Source organism: Neltuma alba, unplaced genomic scaffold (genome assembly GCF_004799145.2).
Source record: "Neltuma alba isolate B1F8T4 unplaced genomic scaffold, ASM479914v2 tig00002863_pilon, whole genome shotgun sequence".
Lineage (NCBI taxonomy): Eukaryota > Viridiplantae > Streptophyta > Magnoliopsida > Fabales > Fabaceae > Neltuma > Neltuma alba.
Window position 1 is genome coordinate 976,637 of NW_021633048.1, and position 14,739 is coordinate 991,375.

The following is a 14,739-nucleotide window of genomic DNA, read 5'->3' on the forward strand; positions in this document are numbered from 1 at the left end:
AATAAATACAAAGAAATTAATTTTTAATATTATTTTTTAAAAAGTGACAAAAAATAAGGAGCGCGCACGGGAATGAATCCATTTCCCCCAAAAAATAAAAACCCCATAATCTAATAATATAATTTTCTCAAAAATCAATAATATTCTTTCCGTCCTTAATATAGGATCCAATTTTTGAGTTGATTTTAATCTTAAATATAAGACCTATTTTTCATATTTATTAATTTTTTATAAATTACCCTTATAGATACTTCCTCAACCATAATTAAGTAGAAGAGAATTGAGGTATTAAGAAAGATGATTACGGTTAAGAAAAAAAAATGTCACTTTTATTATAATTAAATAATTTCTTAATCTAATCAAATTAGTTAAATAGGTCTTATATTAAGAATTGGAGGAGTACAATATTCTTCACCCAAAATAATAATACAAAAACAAGAATTAATAACTTCAGATGAGGTAAAGTTCAAGAAATAAAGTTAAAAATCAAATAATTGATTTTTTTGGGGTAAATATTTAAAATATGGCTTTACAGAATACATGTATATGTATGAAACACATGAAAATATAATAAGTTGAACTTGAATCTTTTAAAACATTTTAAGGGCAATTTTTTTTTCTTTATACATTTTATTATCTTTCGTAAAAAATAAATTTTTTTTATCGAAGATATATATTTATAAGTCATCAATACAATAAGTATTCTTTTTTTAAAAAATACAGAAATGTTCAGGGGAGAACAGTGAACAGTACGTTATATACTCACACACATGCATACAAACATTGGTCACAAATGTGTGTGTGATTTCTAAACGCTGAATCACATTGCTGCGAATAATAAAAAGGAATATTAAAAAAAAATTAAAAAGGCCGTAAAATTATGATTTATTTTGGTGGGCCTGACAACACGTGTCAAAAAAACAAAGAAACAAAAAGGGCTTTCAATTTCAGCAAATCTCCCCATCTGCATCCGCATGTTGGTTTCCCAACCATTTCCCCTTCATTTTCTTACCACTGTTATTTAGTGTTTGTGTCAAGCTGTCAAACTTTAAACTAATCTTCCATTATTCACCTCTCATTTCACCCCTCATTCTCCATTTCCCTTTTGTTTTTCCCCTCCTAATTTAACAAATTCCGCTACTCTCTACATCTAATAACAACAACAACATAAAACTATATATTCAAAAAGTAATTCTCATATTTTTTGGCGAACAATAATTCTATTCCATCTTTAGTAATATTATTACTTCCTTTCCATTGTGAGTCAATTTCAAATATTATCATCAATTTTAAAACTTAAAAAACCCTTTTTTATTAATCAACCCCCTTACTATCTATACATTCCTTCTATTTTCTGGCTACCTTAACCAATAATAATGCTTCATTAAATTCGTGTTTTGGTAATTAATTACTTGCGTACTTCCATCTATGTTCAGAACTAACAAGAAAAATGAATCAATTGAGCAAAAAAATGAACCTAGTTCTAATTCTTAAGGAACTTTAATATTATTTTTGGTTCTTAATATGAAAACTAGTTGATTAATTTGAATGGATTAAAAAGATTAGTTAACTTAGTTATTTGTAATAAATATGTGTTGTCTTTTCTAAAATACTATTGCTAATAATATATATTAGCTAGAACTACCATTTGATGAAACATTTAATATGTGCAACTACTGTAAGGACTACTTTAAAAAAAATAAATAAGTACGAGAGACAAAATGAATTAGAACCTTATATTTAAGAAGAATGTCAAACTAGTTCTTACGTTAAGAATCAGAAAAGACATTAGTTCAAAGAGGGTATCATAAATAGCCAAATGCTGATTAAAATTTAAGAGCACTAATTTACAATTTCTGTTCATTTTTTTATGCATAGCAGATAGCACAACCAATAGTTAAACTTATGAACGTGATATATTTAAATTTCTACCCAACTTACAATTAACTATGTAAAAATGAGAAAATCAGCTTCCAATAATTAATCACATCATACAATCTTGTTTATTTAAAAAAGTGAGACTCATATCGTATAACATTAACTAGCAATTTTGAGTTGAAGTTTTGAAGCCTTTAATTGTATGGATAACACAGATATATCAATTTCTAACTTTCGATGGCTTGATATTGAACTCCAATTTTCAGGAAAATCCCTTCGCTTTCTCTCTGACTGGGAAATTAAACCACTCAGACCCCAAAATCTTAAGAACAACAATTAACGGCTGATAAATCGGAAGGCTAAGAATTTCTCCGGCAGACTTGATGATTCATTTTGAACTCCAAACTGAGTTTAACTTTTCTGAGAAAATCCTGCAATTTCCAGCTAGCTAACAGATACACAACTGGTGTAACAACTGAAGTGCTCAAGCTCAGTCAAAATTCTCGTGATAACCATTTCCAAATCCTAACTCTCCGTGGTTTGAAGTTTGAACTTCAATTTTCTTAGGAAAATTTAACTTTCTCACTTGCCAGTATAAAGATTCGAAGCTCAAACCCCACAATTTTGACGAGAAAATTTAAAAAGAAGTGATGAACAATCAGAAGATTTGGTTGAATTGGAGAGGAAGGTAGACGAAGAAATGAGTCAAACCAAAGAAGAGGCATCAGGCAGACCTTGTTGTAGATCAGCGTTATTTCTCGGCGGAGCCGCCGTGTTTGGCCTCTTAACGGTGACGGTGGCACGGCAAATCGGGCAATTGGAGTGGTTACTGAGCCACATGTCGATGCAAGAAGCGTGGAACGAATGCTTACACACACTGAGCTGCCGGACCTCCTCGCCTTCGCTGAACACCGACAGGCAAACGGGGCACTCGCTGCCGATCTCCTTCACATGGGCGTCCTTCTGGTACTTGACGTCGGAGACCACCGCAGCAGCTTCTCCTCCATCATGTGAAACAGGTTCAGAGACTACGGAGGGTGGTCCTCCAGAAGTTTCGTCCGGATGCCGGCGATGGCGAGATGGACACTTGACGGCGAAGATGAAGGTGTAGATTAAGGCGGGGATGGTGACGACGGCGATGAGGGCAAGAAGGAATTCAAGAGGGGACAAATCGACCGAGCTGGAAGAGTCCGGGAAGGGTGGCTGCGGCGGAGGAGGAGGCAGCGCGTTGATGACGGTGATTTGGCTGAAGGCGCGTGGCGGAGGAGGGAAGGGAAAGAATGATGATGGCGGTGGTGGTTGTGGTGGAGGGAAAGGAGGAGGGGTTGTGATGAGAGGAGGGGGTGCGTTTTCCATGATGGCCAACACTGCTTATCTCACATGTGCCTTTTTTTGTATGCCTTTTCATTCTCAAGCCTTTAATTTTTTTTTTTAAAAATTTGGTTTGGAGTGCTTTCTTTTATTTTATTTTATTTTTTGTTTTGTTTTACACTTAAAAAAATCATAATTTTTCGGTTGAAAAGTTAAAGGACTACCAAAGGGGTTGGGATGGAGTCCTCTTAAGAATTCTTTAAAGCAATAATTGAGTGGGGATTCTGGAATTGCAGAGTTTTACAGCATAGAATATAGATATAGATATTCACTTTTTTTTCCCCCCACATCTAGATATTCACAGTTACACTCACACATATATATATATGTTTGATATAAATATATAGTGACAAATTAGTGAATCACTCCTCAGAGTGTGTTGGCTAGTTTTTTCAATTACAAAATATATTCCTCTAATTCTTAATATAGGACCTAATTGTCGAGTTAATTTTCATCTTAAATATAAGACATATTCTTATATTTATCAATTTTTTTAAATTATCCCTATGGATTTGCCTCAACCATAATCAAGTAAAAGAAAGAAAGAGATGATATTAAAAAAGATGATTATGGTGTTCTAAAAAAAATATGTCATATTTTTTATAATTAACTAACTTACCTAACTTTCTTAATCTAATTAAATTAGTTAAATAGATCTTATATTAAGGATCAGAGGAGTAACATCTTAATTTACTTTATTTTTTCTGGTTATTATTTTTTTGCTATTTCAAACCATCTCTTTTGGCCACATGCACCACATCTGCAAGTTAGTTTCTAATAATAAATGACTAAAAAGACATGTATTTTGGAATAATTAATATACATTTATATCAATAATTAACTTAATTAATTAATACTATGTCTATACAAGACTTGAATGTCTAAGCATATGACCCACATTTAGTTTCTAAAATGATCATCAATATACTTCCCCCACAGAAAAATATGTACCCCCATTTTTATTATAAGGATAAGCTTAGAATAAATACAAGAGATTAGAGAACATTCAAAGGAATTAATACACGGTCATACTTTCTTACATCATTTTTCAAATACATAAATATATAAATATAAATGATTGAATTCATATGAAAAAAAAGGGGCAAAGTCTCAACAAGACAAAATTCCCATGTCAGTTGATTTTTTTTTTTTCCCCTGTCGTATCCATCTGCTACTCTTATAATATCATAACAAGTGGTAAGTGTGGTGCAATAATATACAAAACATTATTGCATGTGTAAACAATTCACATACATAGTTGAAATTGACTTCATTAAATTTTGGTTTCAAAACTACCACATAGTATTCAACTTTGTCTGCATATTTGCGCATATGTGATTGTCATGTCAATTTATCTCTAAACTATTATTTTAGTTTCAATGAATCTGTAATAAATAAAGGAATGCGATGATCTGGGAAGTCCACTAATACCACTAGTAAAAAAAAGGCGGTCAATAATTAAAAAAGAAATCAGGCACCATTAATTTCTCATAAATAAATAGAGTAGTGGAAGATATATAATTACTTATCTCTATATACAGTAGATGATCTAACGTAACGTGTCACTTAAATCACAGTTTAGAATTATAAACATGTGATTTTTTAATTTCCTCAAAAAACCTGTGCGTATATTGAACTCAGACCCGATCTTTCTGTACATGTTTTTATTAAGAGAATTAATTGTATTGCCTTCAGTTTTTGATATAAAAACTAGTTAGATAATTGAATTTAGTTTTAAATATAAAATCTTAATATAAAATTTATTTTAAAATTTCTCGTTAATTGAATATGTTAAAGAATTCTTAACAATAGGTAATTTCAATATACATGATTAAAAAAAGGATATTTTAGAGAAACCCGCACATATTTATAACAAATAATGAACTTAATTAAATTCTTTTCAATAAGTTGACTAATTTGAGCAAATTTAAAAAATTGATTAAGTTAATTGTTTGTAATTTCTAAAATATTCTTGCTAATTATATGTATTAATTAAAACTATTATTTGATAAAATATTTAATATGTGTAACTACTAACAATCAAACTAATTTTTATATTAAAGAGTGGGTATAGTAGTAATGTAAGTTGACGTTCTTTAAATAACTCTACATTTCCGGCGTGCTTATAGTATTTGGAAAAGTAAACATACTTAGCTTGAAGAATCACACTTTAATTTTATAACTGATGAGTAATATAAATCTTTATTAATGTTATGCTTTATATAAACTCTATCAAAGTAATAATTGCATCACATATACATGAATCTCGGCAATTAATTAATCAATTATATTGAGAAGTAATTAATGCTTTAGATTTCACATTGGGCATATGTACAGGGGACCCAGTAGTTACCGTCACCAAGCAGGTTAGCTCAGTTGAGGTATATTTACAGAATGACCTGCGCCGCCATGAGACGAGGCTTCTGTGGGATTCTGTTCATCACTTTACTTTTGATTTCAGGTACAAATTCCTCCATTACACATCGATTGTGATTAAATTAGTTAGGATTAACAGTAATTAAACGGTAAGACGCTGACATATACAGTATGAAAAACAAAATTTCTTTGGATGATTTTTCAATTAGACTAGCTAATCCAATCCGATGTTCTCGTTCCTTTTTATTCTCAATATAAGATAACTATTTATTTAATTTGAGTAGATTAAAAAAATTAAATAAACTATTTAATTATAATAAACATGATCTGGTCTCCCCAAAATACCCTGATGTAATATTAAATTATATATTTAGATAAATTAATTTGATAAAAAATAACAAACATGAGGTACAAGGCTAATTGAAATCTTATATTTAAAACTAAAAATAACTCCCTAACTAGCTCTTATATTAAGAACTAGAAAAAAGTAACATTGATGATGATATGCATAATAAAAGATGAGATAATTAACTTGTAAATACCCTCATGATCATATGCATAAGTTAAATAAAAAAATAAATTTGAGAAAAAAATAACAAATACAAGGCACAAATCTGATTGAAATATTATATTTAGAACTAAAAAAACTCCTGACTAGCTCTTATATTAAGAACCCGTGGCACATGATAATAGTAAAAGATGAGGTGATTAATTTGTAATTACAGGGGGAGTGGAAGGGTGGAGTAGTAAAGTGCAGAAGAGGCAACCGGACATAGAGTGCCAAGGTCCGTGTAGAGACGATTGCAGTGAGCAATGCAAGAATATGGGCTTTACCAATGGCGGCTGTTGTTTGGGCTTTAACAATTCTGGCCCATATGATTATTGGTGCTGTTGCAAGAAAAATCCTCCCCAGCCTCACCCCCTTACTCACCTTTAATAATAATAATAATAATAATTATAATTATTATTATTATTATTCACTAATTTTAATTAAAAAATTCATCTTCTATTATACTCCTTTCCCTCCAACCATAGTTGAATAACTTTTATTATTATTACTACAATGCTCCTTTTCCTTTATTTAATCATTTCTAAAATCACCTTATTATTTAGTTAATTTACTAAGTGTATCATTATTAATCTAATGTATATAGAACTTAAAATAGTATACAATTTTCTGTTTTAAGTTATTTAAATTCAAAAGGAAATTTTTAACATTATAAAAAAAGGATATAAATTGATGTATAAGTATTCAGACTTTCCTTAGGAATTTGAATTATAACATTGGTGTATATTCCAAACATAATTGAGAGGGATTAACGCTCTAGTTCTTAATGCGGGGCATGTATATTTTAAACTAAACTGTGATGCCCCACTTTGTATGGAATCCAATATGTGTAACATTGTTTATGATGGCTTTTGGAAAGCACCTTTTTGCCATAAATTTTATAATCTATATATATGCTTGGCTAACTTCATTTTATTATATTATTTTATCAATTTGTTCCTCTAGCTAGTTTGAGGACTTTAAAGAATAAAAAATCACACGCACACTATATGTTAAAAAGGTGGCTTAAACCTGCGCCAATAAATATTAGAAAAATTAAGATAATTTGTTTTATAAATAGTAATGTTAATGTTTGTTGCTATAAACTTACACCCCAATTATACTTTTTATAAAGAGTTTGAATTCACAACCTTATATTTAAAAAATTACTAAGAGAAGTGTTTGGCATGATCCATCTACAAAATTCTAACTAATTAAATAAACACTGTAATTAAGCTATGATGAAATGTATTATTTTATGTACAAAGATAATAACTGAGTTTTCATTTTTTAAAAAAAATATATATATATAGGATGATAGCAAATAATTTTGACAGAATTACAATCAGGTAAAAAAATAATTACAAAAAAATATCAGAAGTTGTCATTTTATATTTTAAAATTTGTTATTACAAACTACTATCTCCAGTTCTAATTATAAAAGCCAATTGACTAATTTGAGAAGATTAAAGAAGTAAGTTGAATTAGTTATTTATCCTAAATAATAGGTCTTGTCTTTCCTAAAATATCCTTGCTAATCAAGTGTATTGACTAGAACTATCATTATTAGAAGGACTACTTTAGAAAAAAAATATATAAATATGAGAGACAAAGTGGATTAGGGTCTTATATTTATAATTAAAATAAAAATTAAACAGGATCTTATATTAAAGAACGGAGGTAGTACTTAGATTGTTATTAAAATTTCATAATAATTATTTTTTTCTTTATCAGCTCATTATAATTCTCTCTATAACTTTTTGAATGGAGAAAAGAAGAGGAATACGTTATCCAAAGAATCCAAAGAATGAGAAGTGAGATGGCGTCATAATTTTGTTGGGATATTGAGATGAAGTACAAAGTCCAGCACGGATGGCCCACGTGGGAGCCCATGGCTAAGTACCAACCAGGGTCACCGTGGAGGGCATCGTACGGAAGACAAAACCCAATCGCGTCACAGCCACTGTCCACGTGGCAGAAGTACACGTGTCTGTGAGATTGGTCATGTGACAGCGCTCTCCCTTAGGCGACGACGAAAATGAACGGTTATTGGATTTCGTCAGTCATGCATGCACACGTAGCCGCAATCGGTGAACCCCGCCGCTTCATCCCATTTATTCTGAATAAATATATTCAATTGTTTTCAAACTTCGTATTAATTTACATCTATAATAATTCCTTCAAATTTTTTGCCAGCCTGGACAAATTATTGCTTTAATAAAATTAATATTAATAAATACTATCGATATATTAATGTGTATAGACATATATAACAAGTCATATGTAAGTCATATGTAAAACAAGCAGCAAACTTTTTGGTTAATTTGATAATATGTGTAATTTATGGAGAAATTATTACACTTGAAAAATGTCGAATGAGTATCCAATGTTTTTCTTTTGGCTAATATATGACTGTGTGGGTGTGTAGAGAGAGAGAGGGAGGGGGAGAGAGAGTAGTTTAATTTGGAGACAACTAAGGGATATTTGTAATTTAGTGAGATATTTATATTATAAGGAGAGTGTAAAAACTTGAAATAGCAAACACGGCAGAGTTGTCATGCACTCCCTCTATCCCTTATTATAAGATCCTTTTAACTAAATTACGCGATTTAAGAAAATAGTTAAAATTAGTTTAAAGCAATTAATATGGAGTAAATGCAATTTTTTTTCCAAATATATCCCTATATATACATGGGTTAATATGGGAGAGTAATAGTAAAATAAATAAATAAAAAGAATGCATTAAATGCATTAAATTAGGGATAAAATATGTAATAATGTATTAAATACTCAGAAAAACTCAATGAGAATCTTATAAAAAGAGACAGACCCATTTAAAAAATTGGATTTTATAATAAGGAACAAAGGAGTATATAGCTTTGGATTGTTCATCCTATTCAATTCCTTCTTTATTTCCTTTGTTTATCTAATATTTTTCAACCTATGTTTATCTGCTCCACTTTATAATATATTATTAGTTATCAACTCCTTACCATTTATGTGATTTTATTTAAAAAGTATACTATCATATGGTTTTCCTTTGCTTATTTATTTCTTAAAGGGCGCCTTCATTTTTTAACCAAACTTAAAGGGTGTATTAAGTAAATGCATGTTAATGCCAAAAAAAAAACACTTTAAAAAGGTTATCCCATTGGACTCGATAATGCTCGAATGCAACTCGTCCAATAACTGAGTTTTAAATTTGGATTTAAATATATTTATAACTTTATATATATAATGATTTTAGGGAAAAATATTACTCTTAGAAATATAAAAAAAATATAAGGTGAAATTCGCATATACTCAACACATCTGGAACATCTGGCTAGCGCATATATATATATATATATATATATATCACCATTTCACTCATATATATATATATATATGTATATTAAGTACTATCTCATAAATTTAGTAAAATATGAAAGAGTTCAAGTATATGATTGGATCAGATTCAAAGGCATGCTATTGAAATTAAAGTTCGTCAAAATGAAGCACAATAATTTATTTGATTTGAAATAAAAATATAGGAATCGAGAAGAGTATTGATAAGTGAGAGGTTCTTGCTTTGTGGTAAAGTCTGAGACACCGTTTGGTAGTCCATTCAGATGATAACGTATGGTTCTTGGCACTGCCTCCCAAGTCACATTCTGAAACTCGCCGCACCAGCCAAGCCATCAGGTTTTCTTCTTCTTTATTTATATATATATATATATATATATATATATATATTCCCCCCATCGATTCCAAATATATATATTTTCATTCAATTTTTTCAATCATCCACAAAAAATACATATATATGCAAATTAAGAGTTCAAATTTGAGGCAAAAATACTTGGAGACTTTTGTGGGAGTCACCGGAAAATTTGAGATAAAAATAATACTTACCTCCGGTTCTTAATATAAGACCTTGTTTGATTTTTATTTTGGTCCTAAATATAAGACCCCAATCCACTTTGTCTTTCATATTTATATATATATTTTTTCAAAGTAGTCATTCTAACAATTATAGTTTTAGTCAATACACTTATTAGTAAGGATATTTTAGGAAAGATAACACTTATTTAGGATAAATAACTAACTCAATTTACTTTCTTAATCTCCTCAAATTAGCCAACTGGTTCTTATAATTAGGACCGGAGGTAGTATGATTTTTTTTTTCTTGCGGACAGATATTTTTCTATTAAAAATAATTCTGTTCAAAACATTATTGTGAGGAGAATAACTCTTCTGCTAAACTCTGTTGTTAGAATAATATGATTTTCGAGCACAGAAGATCTGAATTGTTCACATAGAAACTCCAAAGTCATTTAAACCTTATGTGGAAAAAAGCCAAAATTAATAAGTGAATTCCACTTTAACACTCTTCTCCATTTACCAATAGGACTTTGCCATTCAAATTATACAGAAACGGCCTCCTTTTTCTCTCCATCTTTTAGGCCAGCAAAGAAGACAAACACACACGTTAGAAATTGGGGGAAAATAAAATTACAATTAATGATATTGAAACAAACCAGAACAAACCAGAACACACACATAGGATCGTCAAAAAAAAAAACACACACACACACACATGGGTGTGGTAGACTGGTATATTTAAGTTTCAGGCAATGCTCTAACCATGTGAGTCTCTCCAAAAAAAAAAAGTTTTCTTCTTCTTCTTCTCTTTTATATCAAGTCTTTGATTGATTGGCTTCAATTTCCTGGGTTTGGGAAAGGATCTCCACCTTTCTTCATCTTCTTTGCCACGAACGAAATTTCACTTTGCTGATCGATCTCCTTCTCCTGAATCATTAACTACTGCGCAGATTTGTTTAAGTGATGACCATCTATCTGCAATAAAATACTGAAAAAGAATCTTACTAAGATTTGAGAGGACAGAGAGAGAAGTCACTTTCTTAGTTCGAAGGTAAGAGACTAAGAAGATTTATATTATATTCTTTTGTTTATGTTATCCATAATGTTTTTGCTGAGATCTCTTTGTGGATTGTGTGGGTATTATTATTATGATTTGACGGAACCAGATGCTTTATGTTGCTTCTCTCTTTCAGATTTCATTTCAAAAGCCACACCTTATCTCCTTTGCTTCCTTAATCCAACACAAACGCGAAGATCTTTTTCCTTCCCTGGCACTTATCCGTACACAGAGAACAAAAACAGGAGAGAGAAAGAAGAAAGTCGAAGGAAGTACTTTCATCCCCGTTATTATCCGATTTCTCTCTCTAAAAACTCATCTGAAGCATAACAAGGGAAGAATCACTCCGAGTTGAAGAGTTGCGTCGTAAGGTTTTTGGATTTTGATTCTGAATGAGAGATGAATGGTGGTGTGGAACCGCAAGTGCAAGTAGGAGATTTCTTTGAAGAAGAAGAAGAAACAGTTATGGCGGCGGTTAAAGAGCGAGAGATCTGGCTTCAGAACAATAATGGTGGCCATCAAGGTGATGAGGATGATCTTCTTGCTGGTGTAATGGACGACGCTTCTCTGTTCTATGCAGATGATGACTTCCCTTGTCTTCCAGATTTCTCATGCATGTCGTCTTCTTCGTCTTCATCTTCACCCGCAGCAGTCACAGTCAAAACCGTCACGTGCGCCTCTTCCTCCTCCAATACGTCGTCGTCTAATTTGGCGGCTTCCTGGGCGAATCTCAAGTCAGATGCAGAGCTTCGTCTCCCACCGCCACAGACCCAGCCGCCGGCGTTATCCTCCACTGCTTCTATGGAGATCCAGCAGCCGCCGGATCATCAAGGAGGCACTAATGACAGCGGAGATTGTCTGGACATGATGGACACATTTGGAACTATGGAACTCATGGAGGGAAATGAATTCTTCGATCCTTCATCAATCTTTGAAAATGAAGAGAATCTATTGGACGAATTTGTCCAGTGGGACCCGAATCCGCCGGAGGAGGGACATGCAAGTGGTGGAATGATACTGCAGGAGGAACATCAACAGCAGCAGCAACAACAACCACCGCCATTGGCGGAGACGGCGACGGATGAAGAGATGAGCTCGGTGTTCTTGGAATGGCTGAAGATAAACAAAGACAGCGTGTCTGCAACTGATTTGAGGAACGTGAGGTTGAAGAAGGCGACAATAGAGTGTGCAGCGAAGCGTCTTGGTGGAGGGAAAGAAGGCATGAAGCAATTGTTGAAGCTAATTCTGGAATGGGTTCAGACGAGCCATCTTCAGAAGAAAAGACGCCTGGAAAATCATGTTAATAACAATAATGAGAATGACAATCTTTTCACCACTCATTTTCTGGATACCACAAACCCTAGCTCTAATCTCAACCACCAACCTTCATTTGGCCTGGAATGGATCTCTCAGCCGCCGTACGGGGTTGATCCAGCGGCTTTACCGGCGGGCCCGCCACCATTTCCGCAACCTCTAGTTGGTTATAGCAATAACCTGGGAGACCCGTTTTCCAGCGGGGCTTCAAATGAATTTCATGCGCCGGATTCTTCACATTCATGGCCTCATTCGCAGTTTACTGTTTATACTAACCATCAACCATATGGGAACAATAATCTACACCCGTCGGCGATGGCGGGATTTGGCGGTTACGGGAACAATCAGTACCCGTATCAGTATTTTCATGGCGGCGGCGGCCCAGATAGATTGGGTCCGTTGGCGACAAAAGAAGCGAGGAAGAAGAGAATGGCGAGGCAGAGACGGCATTTATCTCATCACAGGCATCACAATAATGTCCAAGACCATCAACAAAACCAGCAGAGCCCAACCAGTGATTATTACACTGCTGCTACAGTTGTACCTCATGCAAATCCACCCAACTGGTTGTATTGGCCGCCGCCGGCGCCGTCCAACGGTGGAGCCGCTTCTGTTGTGCCAACGTCTCAGGGGGAGCCACCGCCGTCGGGGAGAAATGTGGGGGATCGGATGGCGGCCATGCAATCCGACCAGAATAATAATCAACAAAACCGGGTCTCATCAGATAAACGACAGGTAGATTATATTCATCTAATAAATCTGGTATTGTGACCTTTGTAATGTTCTGAAATCGAAACATTGAACTATTTGGGATTATGTTATAGGGATGGAAACCAGAGAAGAACTTGAAGTTCCTTCTGCAGAAAGTGTTAAAGCAAAGCGACGTGGGTAATCTGGGGAGGATAGTGTTGCCAAAGGTGATTCTTGTTTTCTGTGATAAATTTGAATTATTGATGACTGTGTGGTTGTAACGGAAGAATTAATTACTTTGTTTGGATTGCATCATCAGAGAGAAGCAGAAACCCATTTGCCAGAACTGGAGGAAAGAGATGGGATTTCTATAGCAATGGAAGACATTGGAACTTGTCGTGTTTGGAACATGCGCTATAGGTAATTCCGAAATCAATTTCTCTGTTTGGTTGGTGTTTATCTTTCTAATCAAAATTATAGAAACTGAAATGTTGGTGTATCAGATACTGGCCAAACAACAAAAGCAGGATGTATCTGCTTGAGAATACAGGTGGGTTATTCCTAAATCAATTAGCTTCTCATCAAAGTTTTCATTTTTGCTGCTTCTTTTGGGTTTCTCTCTCTCTCTCTCCATATAGATATATATATATCTGATTGATCATAATGATTCTCAGGAGATTTTGTGAGAGCCAATGGACTTCAGGAAGGAGACTTCATAGTGATATATTCAGATGTAAAATGTGGCAAATATGTAAGAGCCGTATATTCTAATAATGACATTCTGTTTAATTCCTTTGCTTTAATCTCTGAAGATTAAGCCCAGTTCATGTTTTTGTTTTGGCAAACAGATGATAAGGGGTGTGAAGGTAAGGCAAGCAGCTGGCACCAAAGTTGAGACGAAGAAAGCAGCCTCAGGAAAATGCCAGAAGGCTAATGGATCTGATACATTTTCACCAAACAAGAATGAGAGAACGAGGCAATAACGTTGGATGAACAAGTCTTGAACATGACATATATATTATTATCTGTCGTTCGAATCTATAGCGAAATGGAAGGTGAAGTTCTGTACAGCGACAAATTGTAATATTGTAATATACATACATACATACATATATATATGTTCTTAGTTGGGATTAATCGTCAATTATGTATTATTCTAGTCGCTGGCTTATGCACTTTATGATATGCCAACTTGGGAATACGTATAATTATCTGTTTAAACCTTGTATTACTACTATATTTGCTATCATTTTTTAAGTGTTTTTTTTTTTGGCCAACCATCATTTTTCAAGTGTTAACTGATATAGACACACACATACACACAGCAGTCGCAAAGATATTCAAACATATCAGACTGAACAAAATATTTGTGGAAAAAAGGATCAAATTAGCCAACGAACACAATTAAGTTAAGTGCGAATAAGGGAGGTTTGACTTTGATTTTATTTACATTGGGATAAGAAAAACTTTTCGGACAAAACCAAGAATAGTTTAGCTGGCTAGGACGTTTGTCAGTTTGGTTTAGTTTAGCTCTTTTCCCCATTTATTCAATTTATTTTTGTTGTTTAAAATTGTAAGATATTTTTAATAATTAATTTACAATGTTGCATCCCTCAATAAGTTCGTTAATTACACATTCTTT

At 33.0% G+C, this 14,739-nt stretch overlaps 2 protein-coding genes across 2 annotated transcripts; one reads left to right on the forward strand and one right to left on the reverse strand.

Annotated features, from left to right (window-relative positions):
- Nucleotides 1-1,803: 1,803 nt before the first annotated feature.
- LOC114739634 (RING-H2 finger protein ATL33-like) lies at nucleotides 1,804-3,260 on the reverse strand. Its single transcript, XM_028927718.1, has one exon. The coding sequence runs from the start codon at nucleotides 3,232-3,234 to the stop codon at nucleotides 2,584-2,586; it is 651 nt and encodes a 216-aa protein (XP_028783551.1). The 5' UTR covers nucleotides 3,235-3,260; the 3' UTR covers nucleotides 1,804-2,583.
- An 8,232-nt stretch (nucleotides 3,261-11,492) lies between these two features.
- Nucleotides 11,493-14,080, forward strand: LOC114739604 (B3 domain-containing transcription factor ABI3-like). The gene is made up of 6 exons (XM_028927683.1): nucleotides 11,493-13,142; nucleotides 13,232-13,324; nucleotides 13,417-13,517; nucleotides 13,601-13,647; nucleotides 13,772-13,848; nucleotides 13,946-14,080. The coding sequence occupies exons 1-6, from the start codon at nucleotides 11,493-11,495 to the stop codon at nucleotides 14,078-14,080; spliced, it is 2,103 nt and encodes a 700-aa protein (XP_028783516.1).
- Nucleotides 14,081-14,739: the final 659 nt, after the last annotated feature.

Bases quoted from the DNA above. Each gene is read 5' to 3' on its own strand.
- LOC114739634 (XM_028927718.1), bottom strand. From the start codon at position 3,234: ATGGAAAACGCACCCCCTCCTCTCATCACAACCCCTCCTCCTTTCCCT.
- LOC114739604 (XM_028927683.1), top strand. From the start codon at position 11,493: ATGAATGGTGGTGTGGAACCGCAAGTGCAAGTAGGAGATTTCTTTGAA. The intron at 13,325-13,416 runs GTGATTCTTGTT...TTGCATCATCAG, and splicing joins GGAGGATAGTGTTGCCAAAG to AGAGAAGCAGAAACCCATTT. The intron at 13,648-13,771 runs GTGGGTTATTCC...AATGATTCTCAG, and splicing joins GTATCTGCTTGAGAATACAG to GAGATTTTGTGAGAGCCAAT.